Genomic DNA, 18,052 nt, shown 5'->3' with positions numbered 1-18,052 from the left:
TTTGGTTGGTTGATGATGCATGGAGGGGATTGTAACCATGGCAATGAGACAATATACGATAGAATGAGTATAAAATTAATGTTCTCCCATGTAAACTATCACATAATTCACAATAAAACATATAAGAAAAAAAAAATGCACCCATTAAAAGCCTAATGGAATCACAGAGAAAAATGGACAACTCCACCTTCTAGGGGAAAGAATCAACATAATCCTTATTTATTGAACATCACCTTGATTTAATGGTTATATATAGATCCCTGCATCTAATGACTAAAGACTACACTTTTTAAAAAATCATACATGGAAACTACAAAAAAGTGACCAAGTGCTAGGTCATGAAGCAAGTCATGAGAGACAAAATCAGAGAATCAAAAGAAACCCGGGAGAGTGATGAACTGGATTCTAATGGCTTTGTAGTTCCAAATCCCAGTCCTTCCTGAGGTCTGATAATATCCCTGTTATTTGTAACCAAAATACTGCCAGTCCCATCTCTCCTCCTTGGCTCTAGCTATTCCTTTTGCTTAAACTCCACCGACCCCTGTGCTGCCTCCAATTTTGCTTGCCTATGTCTTCTCAATCCTTCAATATTATTCTGTCCTAACATAGTGATATTTTTCTCTCTCACCCCAACTGTTGAAACTCTCCGAACCTGTAGAGAGCATTCTGTCTGGAAAACTCTCGAGTGGAAGCAGAAGCGTTTTGACCTGATTTGACCCCTCTGTCTTTCTGCTGTGCGCTTTATCTCTGCCACTTGGTGCCTGCCCCTCATACAGGTCATACTTGGTAACTTGGTGGTTGGTGATCAGCCGGTGTATAGCGAACTAAGAGCGAAAGCCCGAGCTTTTCTGAAATAGATGTTTTGTCCATTCAGTATACAGAAGCTCCATAGGAGAAGGGAACACCCAGTGAATTATCAGCTGTTTGGTGAACCAAAGGCATCTTGGGAACTGTGCTCTCTTGGCCTAACTGACTATCAAAGAACGGATTTTTCAGAAACCATCTAGAGTCTTATCTAGGCCAACTCCTTCATTTATAGATGATCCAGAAAATTGACTTAACCACAGTCACACAGTTTGTAAGGGACAGAGCTGCCTTTGGAGGTAAGGACGTTAAGAATTAGGAGGTGTCATGAGCTTTACTGAAAGAGAAACGTCTACCATCATTTCCCAGCCTCCATCTTCTGTTGGAGAAACAACACAGCTGTTTTTACTCTTGCCAGCCATACTGTCAGCAAGCTAGCTCCTAGCTATTATTCAGACCTTAAATGAGATGCTTCCTCCTCCAAGATGTATTCCCTCCAAGTCTGGTCCATTTTACACTATCTAATCAAGCAAGGCCTGTTTGTACACATAGCCTAGCATAAGTAGGCCCTCAGTGAACATGTGGTGAGTGAAGAAAAAAGCCAGGTCTGAGCTGCTGCTGACTGGAGTCCTTTATTCAGGCCTTCAACTGAGAGTGGACAGGGCAAGGCATGCTCTGAGAGTCCAGTCGGTCCACTTGTCTCACAGCTGGCTTTGTGAATTTGAAGAGAACTGCACTGAGTGGTCAGTTTGAAAGCAGTATATGCTGAGATGCTTGAGGCTGTTGAGGCATCTGTGCCACAGATGGTGGGACCCTCGCCGCTCAGCAGAGGAAGTCAAGCCCCACAAAGCAGTCAGTCGGTGATGTTGCTCCCTGGGAGCAGTGGGACAGAAGTGAAATCTGGAAGTAGGTCAAAGCAATCAGAAGGACACTAGGCCTCTCCCCTGCATACATTTCCTTTCTCAGTGGTCATGGGGATAGGGCTCCTCAGCCAGAGAAATGTCTAATTGATTATGAACTGAGCCCTCAGGAGCCAGGCTGAGCCAAGAGCACACATCCAGTCCAGGCCAGAGGTAGCCAAAGAAGATATCCTGGCCAGCCAGGGAAGTAAGGAAAGGTTTTTGTCCTGATTGTAAACTCCTTCTCCAACTCCTGTGACCTCAGTGCATCTTCCGAACCCCACACCCCACTGTCCCAACTGTTGATGCCTCCAAGATCACTCCAGCACCATCCACTGATCTCTAATTACTAGTCACTCTAGGATAAGCACTGTAGGATTCCTAACCACAAGGTAGGCAGTTCAAAACCACGAGCCGCTTGTTGGAAACCCTATACAGGGTCCCTCTGAGTCGGAACCAACTTTTTGACACTAAACAACAACAGTCTTTTCCCAAAAAACAAAAACAAAAAACCCCAAACCCTGTTCATTTGGATCGGTTGTTTTATTCCAACCTCTGTTACAACAGAGATCTGGTGTTTGGCAAAGTTGGGTGTCTTTAGGACTTGGGAAACAAAAGAAAAGCCCATCACTTCTGAGTGAGGCAGCCAGTCCAGCTGGAGGAGGCAGTGAGTTGTGGGAGAGCTAAAGGATCACTTGGCCAGTTTGACAGACATTGGGCCAAGCCATTGTCTAAATAAGCTCCCCAGTATTGGAAAGAAAGAAAATCAGAGCATGTTTTCAGCCTTGCTCAAGAGCCCAGAACATGCTCACAACTCCAGGAATCTCTGTTCTTCCCTGCGAATGGAAACTATGATCCATGAGAACAAATTTGACTGTTAGGGTGTGTGCCCAGTTACCCAGCCCCATAGCTTAGGGAACCAGGCCTCGTATTACCTGTGACTGATTTCCAGAGTACCCTCTGCCCCTTGAAGCAGCGGGCTCCCTTTAATGGATAAAGGACAGGACAACAACAACAGAATCAAAGTACAAAATGTGCATTTATTGTCATCTGCCCTGGGCTACACTAGGCTTCTAGCTAGAACAAAAGAAGTATAAGAGAAACATGCTAATATAATTAGTAATCTCATGCCATTGTGGATACAAGAAGATGTTGTTTTCCTACTTGATAGAGGAACCATGATCACCCTATAATCGACAGCTTCACACTGAATGTGCACTAGAGTTCTAAATTGAGCAAAGAAATAAATAAGTTATTTACATTTCAAGTACAAATATTATAGTTTATTCCTTTATTTCACCACCATTTATACATATGAACCATGATGGAGTGCTTACTTACATCCTGTGGAGCAAGACCAAGAAATATGCTTTATTTGGTTATTTGAACTCAAAATCTGATTTTTATTATCACAGAGGTGGGCAAGACCATGCAAAAAGAAAAGGAAGTACATTTCCGCTGGGGGAACTAAATGGAAAAGTCAAAGTCACAGAGTTTTATCACTTGCCAATTTCTTTTAAAGGACAAGACAGAGGGACTTTATTTTGCCATTTTGAGGGCTACATGCCAATCAGTATCATGGGACAAAGACAGTAAGTAAAGGCATGAAGAAACAAACAAGCAAATTGCACCAGAACAGATGTACAGATGTGCTTAAATTAACCCAGTGACAGTTTGTGCAGCAGTCTCACAATGGCTGTCACATGAGGTGGGGGGGAGAGGGGAAGAGGACAGAGCACCAGGAAACTCAGTTGTTCAGCCTTTGTTGATCAACCCCAAGGAGCCTCAGAGAGGACGCCTCTCCTCGCCTAAGCTGGCCTGCTCTACTTGCCCGCTGCTGCCTCCTGGTGGCCAATCTCCCTCGGATAGTGCCTGGGGCAGGTGGTGAGACAGGATTGCTTTGGAGGTATTGGAAAGCACTCTGGCGGCCCACCTGCCTCTCTACACAGTTAAAGGTGAGGGCCACTCCCACGTTGCTTTTCATGATTCTGGAGGAGCCATCAGATGTTCCATCAAAACACCTGCCAAGCGCGATTTCCTTGGCTGTGCGAGGGTCCTGGTCAGTGACAGTGTAGATGCCATAATTGTGACCCAATGGGTCCAAGGGCGCCAACATGGTGTACTCACTAGTGTCATTGTTGACTGCCAATGGCAGGTGATTGACCAGATATTCATGCAGCATAGAATTCACACTGGCTCGATAGCAGCTACCCTGGGGAATAACTTTCACCAGGGTACGGTCTACCCGGTCCTGGTCATAGAGCATCCCACTGCACTTGAACTCTAGACAGGCAGATGAGACATTGGGTTGATCCCTATCCCGTGTGCTCTTCACATCTCGGATTCCATACAGCTTCCCCACTGTCTGCCGGTGGGTGCCCCCCATATTCCGGGACCGCACATTCACCTCCAGTGGCCCCACGATCTTCACCTTGATGTAGCAGGCTCTGAATTCCATTGGCTTGGGCCACCATGCCAGGTAATCTTCAGTCCAGCTCATGGGATCATCCTCGTTGAAGGGGACTGTGTTATAGTCATAACGATCCCCCTCAAACTGGTAGAAACGAAAGTGGGCTGCACTAGGAGGTGCGTCCTCGCATGCCTGGAGGTCTTCAAAAGCATAGATAGGTCCATTGCTCTCTTCAGCTGAGTTGGGTCTTGGCTTGGCCATGCTGATCTGGAAAGCTGTCTTTTTAACCCGTGGGTCTTCATGGTCTGACCGCCGGTACTTGAGTTTGTTGAGGTAGGGCTGAGGGACACCAATTGCATTGGGGTTGAATTTAGGAGAAGACTGTACTGCTTCAAGTTCTTCTCCAGCCAGGCTTGCCAAAACATAGGCAGAGTAGGCATCAGGAGACTGGTCATCACAGAAGGCAGGCAGACAGGCTCCATTGGGGCCCGTGATAACACTGTCAAAGCGGCCCCAGGCCCTGGGGTTGGATGAGAAGCCAGTCCTAGGCTCCAGGTTGATCACAGAGACCACAACTCCCTGGATTTGCTCACTGGGCAAAAACCTCTCACTCCGATAGGCCCTCACCTTGATATAGCACCTCCTGTTTTCAGGAACATCCAGGTTAAAGAGCCTCCTCTCACGGATCTCCATATTGCCCACCAGAAACGTTCTCTCTTCCCTTTTGTTCCGCCTTTGGCTTTCAAATTTGAAGTCATCTTCCTCCTCCCACAGCCCAGTGTCTGGATTGAGTGACCAGAGTTTCATTATGGCCACATGCTCTGGCATCTTGACCTGGGTTGAATCTAGGTGGACCTTCACCTTGCCAACATTGAGTGACTCTGAGGTGGCCTCATCTCTGAAGTCCACAGAGAACATGCCATATGTCCGAAGAGGGAAGGTATCTCCTTCATCATTGATGAAGTTCAGGTCACTCTGGGCTGCTGTGGCTGTGGAAATATTCCGGGGATCTAGAAAGGTCACACTGGCCTTTACTTTTCCTGTATATGGCTCCCCATTCTGCCTGTAGAAACTCTTGGATGGAATCTCCAGCTCAGCCACTGGGTCTTCACCAATCATCTCCCCAAGTGGGATGATGTTGGTGTCCAAGGCCTCTAAGGTGATGGGCTCTTTACGCCGAAGCATCTTGATCTCATGGAACACTGAGCTTCCCCTCTTGTTGAAGGGCAGCACTTTGGTGGTATTGACAAACTTCTGCAGCCTGTCCACAAAGGTAAGCACCAGCCTCTCAGTGTTCTGGGGTACATGGAGGGTGAAAGTGCCTTTGTAGCCTGTCATGCTCACCCGGCTTCCCCCCATATACACATAGCCAAAGCGCATGGGCTCCCCATTGTCAGCGGCACTAACCCGGCCCCGCACAATACTCCGGGTCTCTGTACACCGTTGGCAGCTACACTCGATGGCCACCTTAGTAGGCAGTGTGTACCCACTGCATTGGATCTCCCTCTCCTCTGTCTTGGAGATGCCACAGCAGTGCTCCACAGCATCCCGGCACCGGATCCCGTTATCCTGCCGCCCCGCACAGGTCTTGATAGGGCAGCGGCCCACATCATAATAGAAGGAGTTGGTGGCAATCTGAAAGCAGTCGTGGGGTAGCCGGATAAGGTAGTTCTCAGGGGTTGGGTTACAGGGGGTCTCATCAGAGGCTGTGAAAGGAAATGTGGACGTTAGATGTTACTTCACATCCGTCACAAAGTTTGCTTCACCTCTTTGCAATGCTTTATGGCTTTCAAATACTTGCATATCCATGATCCTGGTTTTTATAGTACTATTAGGAGAGAGGAGTCCTGGTGTGGCGTTGAGGGTTAATGCGCCACACTGCAAAGCTGTTTGAACTGCAAGCTCGGTGGTTCAAGCTCACCAGCTTCTCCTTGGAAACACTATACAGGGTCGCTATGGGTCAGAATCGACTCGACAGCACTTAACAACAACATTAGGAGAGAGGTAAGAAGCTGCAAGTATTACCAACATCATTTTATAGATTCAGAAACAGAGTTGGGGATATTTAGGGATATCACCAAAATTGGGGGTACTGCTGGCATCGAGAGGGCAGGGTCATTGATGCTCTATGTCCAGCAGGGCCTGGCATTGCCCTGTATAAAGGATTGTTCTGAGTCCTGCATGACTCTCCTATACTTCACCAGACACTCATGTAGGTGACAAACCTGTTTAAGCATATTTAAAATGATCAGAACCTAGTATTATCTTTTTTTTTGCATGTGGCACTGTGGCTAATGTGTCAGACTGCAAAGTCCTTTGAACTGCAAGGTCGGTGGTTCAAGCTCACCAGTCGCTCCTTGAAAACCATATACAGGGTCGATATGGGTTGGAACCGACTTAACGGCACTTAACAACAACAACAACAACATACATTAAAATTTTTTAAAAGGCAACTACTACGTTAACTGAGCTAGGATTGCACTTATAACAGCACTAAGAATTGTTTCTTATCTCAGAAAAATCACAGCCTTCAATTCCTACAGCATTACCCAGGGACTGAGAACTGCCCAAAGAATACCTCTGTTTCTATCAGCATTTGTAGTTGTCACATTAAAGGGCAAAGATCTGACCTCTTTGCTGATTTTCTCATGTCATTGTACCAACACATTTATGCATGCAAATACTATTTTGCATTAAAATTCTATTCTTTTTATTTCTTCTTTATATTATAGTTGTTGTTGTCAAGTACTGATGAGTTGGTTCTCAGAGTGACCTTGTATAGGGTTTCCAAGGAGCTGCTGGTGGGTTTGAACTGCTGACCTTGTGGTTCCCAGTCCAGTGCTGATCATACAGCGCCACACCAGGGGTCCTATATTATAATTTATTATTGTGGTTGTTAAGTGCTGTCGAGTTGGTTCTGACCCATAGTGACCCTATGGGTATAGGGTTTCCAAGGAGTGGCTGGTGAGCTTGAACTGCTGACACTGTGGTTCAAGACGACTTTGCATTCCAGTGCATCAGCCCACATCTTACACCAGGATCATAACATAGTTAGGGCCATATATATATTTGAAAATGACATGCAGTTAAGTTATTGTATATAAATTTAAACAGTCCATAATAAAGAATAATAAATTTTTATAAGACAGTACTAAAAAATAACTGTGACAAATGGGTAGCATTGGTATGATGGGTTAGGAACCCATGTTGAGGGGGCTCCCCATATCCTCTGGTGGGGTCCTCAATGTCCTGCATCCTTCCTGTCCTGAGGACTGGAGTCTGAAAACTTTCAGGATCCTTCTAGTAAAGTTCCTCTTCTCTACCTTTTGTTTTGTTTTATGTGGACAGATTACTAAAATAATTCTATTTCCAGCTCTCACTTCTCAAGTGCAGGTTCCTGATGGCCTTCAGCCTTGAATCTTTCCTGCCATAGTTCACTGCTTGATGACACCTCTGGTCATGTCACTCTTACAAAGCCCGTTGGTTTTCCACTTGTGAACCTTGTCTCACCTTTACCCCTTGGCCTAGAATGCTCCCATACATAAAGCCCCTGCCTATTCTTTAAAACCAGGAGTTCTCAGCCTTGGCTGCAAATTAAAATCATCTGGGGGGCTTTTAAAACACATGATGCCAGGCCACATCCCAGACCAATTGCACTGGAATCTCTGGGAGTAAGACCTAGGCTTCTGTGTTTTTTAGAACTCAGCAGGTGATCTTAGGGGGAAGCCAAGGTTGAGAATGATGATTTAAGACACAACTGAAAAGTTGCTCCCTCAAGCAGCCATCCAAGATCACACCTACTTGGAAACGATCTGTCTCTCTTCTGTATAGAACACACCTCTGTATCTCCTGTTTACGCTGCATTTTTCTATATGAGTTACGTCCTTTCACCCCTCCTACAGTAATGCTTGGTGAGGCTAGGTCTGTACCATCTTCATATCCCAGAGAGCACAGCACTGTACATGCCATAGAAAAGTTTCTCGTGCCCAATTATACTGCCTGGGGCACTCAGCCAGGCTGGTAGCAGACCCAGGAACCCATACAAGCTTACCTATAACAGACAGACGGGCAACCTGAGACTTCACAGCCCCAGCATCACTCTGAGCCTTGCAGAAATAGTCCCCAGCCTTGCCTGGCTTCAGGTTCCTCAGCACCAGCTTACTCTCGTGCTTGTAGAGAGAGGGGTCCAGCAGTGTGCCATTGTGGTACCTGTCAGGGATGGAGAGGTGGAGCCTAAGGAGATGTTGAGAGGGCAAGTATCCTTGCAGGACAGTGTCTAAGAGCAAGCAGCCAGGGAGACAGATGGTGGATGAGTCCCTGCAGATGCCAACATTTTCTCTGGCTCATCTTGCCCAACAGTACTGACTGGCCTGAGAGTTAAAGGCCATGGTTCTGTGTCTCAGCCTCATCAGTTAACTGGCTGTGGGTCCTTAGACAAATCATCTCACCTCTTTGAGATTCAGTTTCTTGGTCTGTAAAATGGGAGTGATGATCCCTAGTGGACCTCACAGGGTCCTTGGGAAGGTTAAACAAGAAAATGGTTGTTAAGTGTTTGTGAAGGCTAAAGGATTCATAGCCAATGAGATTCTATCCATGTTTGCTTTGTTGGGTCTGATGAACCTTGTTCTGTGTCCTGTAGATATGCAAGTTGGGACCCTGAGACCAGAGATGCTCTGTGGGTGCCCCACTTTCGAGAGGACAACCAGAGGGTTTGCTGGTTGTCTGGGCAGCTTGCACCTTGCTGGCCCCCACTTGTATGTGTCAATATCTGGGCTCTGAACCTGTGTCTGGCTTATGACTTTATTCTGTTGGTTGTTGTCATTATTGAATCCAATGCAAGACAGCTTTGGTTTTCAAGAGGAGAACTGGGCAGTGTAGCTAGAAGAGCACTTACCAGAAATACTTGTCTGGACCAGGCTTCCCTGTGGCCTTACAGCACAGGGCCACACTCTGCCCAGCTTTCCGTGCTTTTGTCTCAGGATTCATCACAATATATGGAGTCTCTGGAACAGGGGATAAGAAATAAATGAGAAATAATGGGTTGGTTTTTCTCTGTAGCAGACGCTTCAGAGGAAGCTCTCTCAGGTCCTTTGACTTATATTAATATTCTATGACATCACCCACACCTCTAGCCCCACTTGAATGGCCCTAATACTACTTAAGGGAACTGGTCCAGATTGGAGTCTACCTTTGTTTCATGGCTTCACAAGCAACCTCTGAATGGGGCCGTGGAGAACCCAGTGGACCATCCCAAGATTCCTAAGCACTACCATTGGGGTAGAACTGGCTGTTTTAAATAGTGTAATACTCCTGTTCTACTTCCCCAGCAGAATTTTCTGGCCATTCTGTATCATTCTTAACTCTCCAAGCCTCTCTATGACTTCCAAATCCCACAGTATAATCAATTGTTTTAAGTAAAGTATCCAGAGAATGAAAATCTCATGCATTTGAGGAAACAAACCATTCTGAAATTTGGGGGGAAGAATACTCCAATAGAGTCAAATAACAAGTGCAAAGGCCCTGAGGCAGGAAGTGTGGCTTTGAGGAACAGAGACGAGGCTAGTGTGGTTGGAGTAGAGTGATTGGTCTGTGTGGGGAGTGATCAGGGAAGTAATAGGGGGCCAAATAATATAGGGTCCTGTGGCCTACAGTAAGAATTTTGTGTTTTGCTCTGAGTAAACTGGGAAGCCTTCTCTTAGCACTGTGACCTCTCCATTTAAAAGTCCAGCTCTCTTCCCCAGCCCTACCCCGGAGGGTTCAGGTACCTGCCCTCTTGAACTCTGCATTGATGGTGGCTGACTTCAGGCTAGTCTTAGGCATTGTGAGTATGATGGGGGCAAACTTGGCCTTTGTGATCTTCAGGATGGTTTTGCCATCGGGGCACAAGCCAGGGATTCGGAACCTTCCATTACTGTCTGTCTGGGTCAATTGCTTAGGAGTCTTGGTCAGCAGGTAGACAGTGGCCCTTGAGGCTGGGGTACCCCCGGGGAGGGAGACAGCCCCTTGCAGCACAAAGTTCTGGCACATACAGGCATCACAGTCAGCATTCACCTGGCCCATGGGACAGGTCAGGTCACAGTCTGTGGGAAACAGGGCTAGATTAGCAGGGGTTACATGGATTCTGGCCCTCCCTCAGTCACATCCCAGCCTGTAGACTCACTTAGGCCTCTGTTACCCTTCATTATCAGACTGCGTGACTAACTCCTACTCATCCATTAGGAATCAGCACAAGATGCCCACCCTAGGAAGCGTCCTATGGGAATTAACCTTGCTCTGTGCTTCCACATTTCCCTGCATATCCCCCATTGAAGCATTCAATACATGCTCAGTTAATACATGGTGAATAAATGAAGAATCTGTCTCGGTCTGGCCTTTCAACCCTTCCACCTCAGATGCTTCCCACTCAACTCTCCAGGCCCTGTTGAGTGCTAGAAATGTGGATGGTACCTGTACAGTCCTGGCCCACGCAGAGTTGGCCCTCCTCAGTGGCCTCACTGCACAGTGACACTGTCTCTGCCAAGCAGGTACGTGTACGGGTCTGAACCCCCGTCTGACCACAGGCAGCTGAGCACTTGCTCCAGGGAGACCAGGCACTCCAGGTGCGCTCCGCATCTCGGTGCAGGGACCCTGCAAGGCAGTATCATCAGACCTTTTGATTTCCCTTCCAAACCATGAGGCTATTTGTTTTCTGGTGAGGAGCAATCAAGACCTCCATTTTTGTCATAGATGCCACTGGTATTTTATTTACTGCAATTATTTTTCCAACAGATGGAAGTCAAGAGTCTTGAGGAAGTAGTGTCTCTTTCTAATTTGTACAAAGGCATCACATAGGTTGAGGGTGGCCCTGAGAGGGGCTTGTTGGCCAAGCACTGAGAGTTTGATATGCTGTCCAATTTGTGCAGGGAGAGTGCCATCTTCCCCCTCCATCGGTGAAAACAACCACTCCTGGGAAGTTGGAATCTGGTCCCTGCAGTGACTCAGATATCAAGCCCTGGTCCGTCTACACTCTTCACCTCTAATCTGAGGCCTGTATGCAAGAATGCCCAGGAGACCAGCCTGAGCTCCCATTCCAGATGATCACCACTCTTGCTTGGACTAGCAGAACCCACAAGAAGAGGGGGTAACTATCTAAGAATTGGGGGAGGCCTACAACTGGCTCCCCACAACTTCTGTGTTGTCCAGCATTGGGAGATGGAAAAGCATGGACTCACTTAGGCCTATGGTAATTAACCTTGCTCTGTGCTTCCACATTTCCCTGCATATCCCCCACTGAGGCATTCAATACATGCTCAGTTCATACATGGTGAATAAATGAAGAGTCTGTCTTGGTCTGGTCTTTCAACCCTTCCACCTCAGATGCTTCCCTGCAAACACTGACATGGTTCAAATCCCAACTGTGCATTTAGCAACTATGTAATCATGAGAAGTTACCTAACCTCTATAGACCTTGAGTAACTTGTTAAAAAGGAAATCCCGTTGACACCAGTTGTAAAGATTGACTAATGTAGATAACTAACATGATGTCTGGCACATAGGAAGTATAATTCAAAACCAACACTTGGTGAACACTTACCATATGTTCAGCTCTCTTTATCCATTGTCTCAATCATCTTAAGAACCCCTATGAAAAATTACTAGTATTGCTCCTGTTCTACATGTAAGAAACCTAAGATTCAGACCTTCAGAAAAATTGGCCCAGAGAACACCAATTATATGGTAGTCCCAGAATTTAAATCCCAGTAGCCTGTGGTCTTAACCACCATGCCACGTGCACTGAACAAAATGGCTTGAGTGGAGAAGACACAGAAATACAGACATCATTGGGAATATCATGGTATAATGACACTAATTTAAAAAGATGAGGCTTTCTGCTCCTGAGAGGATTTGCATCCCCAGAGGGTCTCTGTGGGTTGGAGTGGCCTAGACAGACAGCACTTAACAATAACAACAACAAATGACACTAATGGGTTATTATTGGAGAGCTGAAGTGTGTGTGTGTGGTCCAGAGTTTCCAGGACCAGAGGGAGGTCCAGGCTTTTTCCTGGGTTTGTGGAGGTAGGAGTTGAGGCACCATTGGACTCACCTGGTGGGCAGAAGAAGCGAACAGTATAGTTGGAGCAGTTCCGGCCAGATCGCTGCTCCCTGTTGACACACCAGAAACCCTCACGGAGGCTGCCATGGACCACCTGGCCAGTGCGGCCTGCAGGTATCCAGTCAGTGGTCCTAGCCTCTAGCCATAGGGGCCGGGCACATACACGGTCCCCATAGTAGAAGCGAATGGCGTCCAACCGCTCATAGTCACCCTGCCCACCTGGGTGGTCGATGTTGAACCATGTTGTCCACTCACCAGGACCTAAGAGATCAGAGCCAGCTTGGGGTGGAGCCACACCCTGGAGTCCCAGGGGAGCTGCAGTTCCCCTTTCCTGCTCAACACCTGGGAGTCATCCCTCCCCCATCGGTGTTATGCATGTTGCTTGCGTGTCTCTCTCTTCAGCATCTCCATGATCTCTTAGCACTTTGAACCCCCTACCACAGAGGCCTCCATTGAACTTTTGTCAGCCCCCTTTTACCATACCAGTAACGTCCTGCTTGGTCTTTCTACCTCTGGGCTGCCCCTCCAGCTCTGTCTCCTCTTTACCTCCCTACAGCCAGGGTGAACTGTCTCCATTTGGCTTAGACCACACCACTCCCCAGTTTACAATATCCTTTCGCCAGGCATTCAGGGTGCCGAGGAATTTGCCTCTGCTATCTATCCACCTCGTTTCCTCCCTCTTTCCCCACCAGCCTGTGTGTGGCCACAGCAGGTGCTACAGCATGCTTAGAATTTATCAGGCAGCCTCATAAGCCTGAGTGATCCTGTATGCTAGGTCCCTCTGCCTGGATAGAAGCATAGGTCAATGCTTTGTAAAAGTGGGTTTCCATGGAACCGTGACCTCATGCCTTGACTTCAGAAATTTTCTCAGCAGCTCAGTAAAAACGTCCCCTTCCAGCACCTCCTTACTCCAGCCACCACTCACTGTCCAGAGGGTCCACAGGCGTGGCAAAGATTCTGGGGGTCCTCTTCCCAGGCTGAACTCTTCTCACTGATTGAGTTAGCGTTGTCTGCCTCCCTGGAGATCAGAAGAAGAAACTGAGTGAGAAGTCAGGTCAGTAAGATACAATCACCAGATTCTCAGGACTCAGGAAAGAAGAAAATGTGGTGGACAGAGCATGTGTGCTGGACATGGGTTTAAACCACACTCAATCACTGACTGACCTTCAGAAAAGCTTTCTCCCCCTGAACCTTTCCCCCAGGAAATATGCATGAATTATGAATCACCACAGTCCAGAGCCACGTTGCATATGCAGACTGATAATTCATGTGCTCACTGAACGCTAGCTCCCTTTTTGCTCTCACTCTAGAATCACATAGTAAGTGGGTTGGGGCTTGTCTTTTTTGAATAAACGGAGTTTTACTTTTTTCCTTTGTAAAATGGAAATATTAGTCCCGACTTTACAGGGTGGTTTTCTGTTCACATGAGGATTCCATGAGGAAACACAGAAAGCATCTCAAGTACACCAAAGACTTGAAGAGCATGCACTCCAAAGGTTGTGCTGCATCTTCACAGTATGACCTTGGACAAGCTACTTCACCCTTCTGACTCTCTGTTCGCTCACAAGAAATCGAGGATAATAATGCTTCTGCCTCTGAGGATTGTGGGGATTAAATCAGCTCCTTCATAAAATCCAATTAGGACAATGCCTAGCAGATAGTGTATGCTGAACCAGTGTTAACAATTCCTTGTAGTTCAATGCCTGGCACAATAGATGCATTCCTCTCCCCTTGGCACAATTTGCCTCTGAGACTTTATTCTCCCATAAAGGACTTATGTGACCTAATTGAGGCAGTGGTCTTCAATTTGGGGGCCCCAGACTGGCCTGAGGGTGGGATTAGGGTCCTCAGGACATAGACAGCTTCTAAATTCACCCCACCTGAGGGCTGGACTGGAAGGGAAGGAGAAAGGAAAACAGGCTTGCAAAAGCTTTGAAAAGCAATTAACTCTCACATAGGGAGCTAAATCAGAATTCTCTATGCTGCTTAATTGGGGTGATAGGAGCTCTTTTGATCAAACTAATCTGATTTCCCCTCAGATGGTTGAATGTTAATTATCTTCACAAACAGCAGCTGTTAGGGTGGAAAGAGCAAGGCAACTGGAAGGCACACACAACGTTTGAGGAGACGCTGAGACAGTCTTTGTTCCCGCATCTCTGGTCACAAAGCCTGCACACAGTTTTAAAAGAGGGCCTTGAGTCTTTCTGCTTTACCTGTATGTTGTTGTTGTTGTTAAGTGCCGTTGAGTTGGTTCCAGCTCATAGAGACCCTGTATAGGGTTTCTGAGGAGCAGCTGGAGGGCTTGAGCCGCAGACCTTGCAGTTCAAACCGACTTTGCAGTCTGGTGCATTAACCCACAGCACCACACCAGGCAGTGCTACGTTGGGACTGAACTTAATTAAGCCTTGAGCTTCTTTGATTATTTTGATTATTTTAAGTAGACTTTCACTTTGCTCCTTATTGCTTTATTTATATATATATATATTTATACTTACCATGCTTGCCTGGAGTCCTGGTGTGGCACTGTGGTTTAATGGCTTGCTCAAAATAAGTGTTCACCTCTCTCCTCATTTATAAAGTTTGGTTCTGTGAGTTTTTCTATTGAGAACTACCTGAAATCCTTTGGGGAAACAAGCTGGATATCGATTATGAATAAACTAATAAACTAGGCTCAGATTTTGAAGCCATTGCTATGGCATAAAGCAGATGCACAGTTGGACCTGAGACGAGACATGACTTCACTATGGCAGATGGGAGACTCGAGAGTTAGCAGATACTTAGCCTGTACCCAACACAGAGGTGACCTCCAGGACCAGAAGAAAGGATATGCAGGCCTTGGTCCCCAACATCTTTACCCCAGGCCCTGTGGGGAACATGGCAGGAGATGGATGAGGGTGCTTCACAGAATCAGCTTATCCCCAGAATGTGATTTCCCAAGAAGCTTCACAGAGGCAGTGACCTGCAAAGAAACAAAGCTTGTCAGGTTCCACATTTCTGAGTCATTTCTCATGGAAAGAGTAGGAATATTTCCTGAGCTGTGAGGAATGAAGAGATGGACTGAATAAAGTCTTATGGGAGGTAACATCTAAGTTGTGAAAACAGGCATCATGGGTGTTACAGAATCAGAGTTAAAAGAAGGCAGACTCCTCTGGGGTCTAGGTTCCAAGGCCTTACCTCAAAGTAGCATAAGGAAGAGTAGGGATAAACAGATTCCTTGTCAATGAGGAGGGGCCAGGGCTTACTCCCAGCCTCTGGCTGACTCATTAATTACTTCTAAGACCCAGGTTTGATGGGCAGTTGTTTTTCTGCCCATGGTAGGACTCACACTCTTGAACTGCATATTAGGACCATGTAACCCTAGCTTCCACTCCAGTGGCCTCTCACAAACGTGCTAAAGTGCAGGAATCTCACACACAACACCTCAATGAACATATTTCCAGATGCACATGGGTTACAGCTGGAACACATTTTCTGGTCTGTTTGTTTGGGGCCTAGATGGGCTTTACACAGCCAGGAGCAACTGAGGGGAAGCAGAGAGAATGTGTTAGGAGAGGCCAGGAGTCCCCAGTACTAGCTGCCGTTGGGTTATGGGCTGTAGGAGTAGGGAGAGGAAGGCAAGCCTGGCATTAAGGACAAGGAACCACGGGGTGTGGCTCAGGCTGTAGCTCAGCAGGACATTTTCCTTTCTCCCCAGAATATGACCAGTTTCTGAAGAGTCCAACGTGATTTCCTTCAACTCCAAAGTCTAGGGTTTTTAAGCAAAAGGAGATTCCCCCTTTCTAGAAAAAGTTTCTGAAGCACTTGAATTTCTAAGACCCCTGGGTCCTAGGGTAAAAACAGACCAATTCCACATTGCAGACCATCTAGCTGTAAACCTTCTACCCTGGCACTATCAACTGTTTCTCTGATGAGGGAACAGAGGACCATGGAAGTCCCCCAAGAACTCCAGCTATCGCGAGGATTATACCAAACGACCAGATGCTGAGCAGGGAGCTGAGTGGGCCTAAACTCAGCATTCAGCCTGAGCCTGCTCTGAGGCCGTCTGAGAGACCAAGGTGGCCTGAGACACCTTGTGGAAAAAGCATTTCCCATCTGGCAGCCCACAGAAGCTTTTCTCAGCATCCTAGTCATTACCTCAGCCAGTGCCCCAATAGTTCTTCATCCCACACTCCTCAGAACTCTCAGACAAAGCAGACTGGCTGAATGGCTGAAAGCAAAGCAGGAGTTCCCAGAGGTACCGAGACCTAATTGGACTACCTGGGGACCCTGAGCTCAGGTGGAGAAGGGAGAGGACTTTGGATTAATGTGAAATGAGAGCTGCAAAGCAGAAAAGGGTGTCTTCTCTATGCGAGAGGAGGGGTAAACCAGCAAAATCAAGGTAATCAGGGAGGTCAGAGCAGTGGGGTACAGGGAGAGTGAGAGGAATAGGAATGGAACTCACTGTGTCTGAGCAGGACTCCTCAGCTGGGGGTTCAAGTCTTCACTTCTCCAGCGGTCCAGCCTCCAGACCTTATATAGCACAGCTGGTGGTTCAGCCTGTGGCAGTGAGCCACGGGAAGCAACAGCGAAACCAGATCTGAGCACCAGGAAGCTCAGCCTCCCTCTCCCCTCCCCACAGCCCCTGCAGCCCAAAGAGGCCCAATTTCACTTCCAGATCCTTAGGGGGAGATGGCACAAGGCCTGGTGACAGGCCAGATGGTCAGCTGCCCGGGGTTCCACAGGCTGGAGCAGAGTGACAGGAGTGGGAAAGTGGGGTGGACATTGGGAGCAGCCCTGGGAGGAGGCCAAAGGGAATTCTACACTCTGGCAGCAATTCATGGCTCAGGGAATGGTGTGCTCTTGCTTAAGTCTTGCTTGCTGATCCCCCAAATTCCACTGGCCCTGGCCCACCAGGCAGAGAAAGAACTTTGCTAGTCTGAGCACATACCCCCATACTCATGCACACACAGCCAGTTGGGAGTGTTCAGTCTCAGTTTGGCAGTTGCTCTGACCTCTGAGGGAACACTCAGGGAACCTCAAAAGGGACAAAGGGCAAAGGTATAGGTTGTAACTTGGTGAGAAGAGTTCTCCCCTACCTCTCCTCACTTCTGTGGAGCCTGTCCCCTCTGGGTACCCACTGGGATTCTAGAGCTCCAGCCAGGTGCTCACATGTGTGCTTGTGTGTCTGACTGTGGGTGCGGGTGCCCACAAACATATGAACAGCCAGTCTTACCCACAGGAGGCAGAAACAGCTGTCTGTGCTTTGGGACTTCACACTCGCCTCCCGCGGCATGAGGTCGCCTTTTGTCACAGGCAGCGGTTCTCTGTTTTGGCTTCACCCCTAGAGTTCTAATTCACTAAGTATGAAGTGGAGCCTGAGACTAATTTCTAACAAGCTCCAAGATGATGCTGATGCTTGTGGTTCAGGGGCCACACTAAGAATTACTGGTCACAAGAATAGAGCCTCAGTAGAAGACAGAAGATAAGAAAGGGAGCATACTAAGAGCCACGGGCAGGAACCTCAGGTCTGAGGCTCAAGCAGCCGGGACAGGGCTTCGTGGCTTATACCAGGCTCTGGAGGTGGAAACCTGGCCATACCAGGATCAGCTCTCATTCCACAACACTCACTGAGCTCCTATTTGGGCCGACAGTAGTGAGGTTGGCCCAGGATCGGGCAGTGTTTTGTTCTGCTGTGCATAGGGGTGGTATGAGTTGGTACCAACTCAATGGCACCTGACAACAACAGCAACAACTAGGCCAGGAACTGAGAGAGATGAGAGATGTGTTCTTGTCCTGACAGCAAAGAGTCCCACACAGAAATGATCCCATAGTGCAGAGCTCTTGCCAGAGAGCTGTGTGTGTGTGGGG

At 47.5% G+C, this 18,052-nt stretch overlaps 1 protein-coding gene across 1 annotated transcript; it reads right to left on the bottom strand.

The window, feature by feature from the left end:
• Positions 1 to 2,718: 2,718 nt before the first annotated feature.
• On the bottom strand, positions 2,719 to 16,722 carry CILP (cartilage intermediate layer protein, nucleotide pyrophosphohydrolase). Its single transcript, XM_006831530.1, has 9 exons — positions 16,647 to 16,722; positions 14,994 to 15,164; positions 13,131 to 13,223; positions 12,197 to 12,466; positions 10,561 to 10,740; positions 9,879 to 10,193; positions 9,008 to 9,116; positions 8,165 to 8,322; positions 2,719 to 5,819 (listed from the first exon to the last, which is right to left on the bottom strand). The coding sequence occupies exons 2-9, from the start codon at positions 15,079 to 15,081 to the stop codon at positions 3,451 to 3,453; spliced, it is 3,582 nt and encodes a 1,193-aa protein (XP_006831593.1). The 5' UTR covers positions 15,082 to 15,164; positions 16,647 to 16,722; the 3' UTR covers positions 2,719 to 3,450.
• Between the last annotated feature and the right edge of the window lie 1,330 nt (positions 16,723 to 18,052).

The sequence above is a fragment of the Chrysochloris asiatica genome, unplaced genomic scaffold, assembly GCF_000296735.1.
Source record: "Chrysochloris asiatica unplaced genomic scaffold, ChrAsi1.0 scaffold00004, whole genome shotgun sequence".
Taxonomy (NCBI): domain Eukaryota; kingdom Metazoa; phylum Chordata; class Mammalia; order Afrosoricida; family Chrysochloridae; genus Chrysochloris; species Chrysochloris asiatica.
This window is presented reverse-complemented; position numbering and strand designations above follow the sequence as displayed.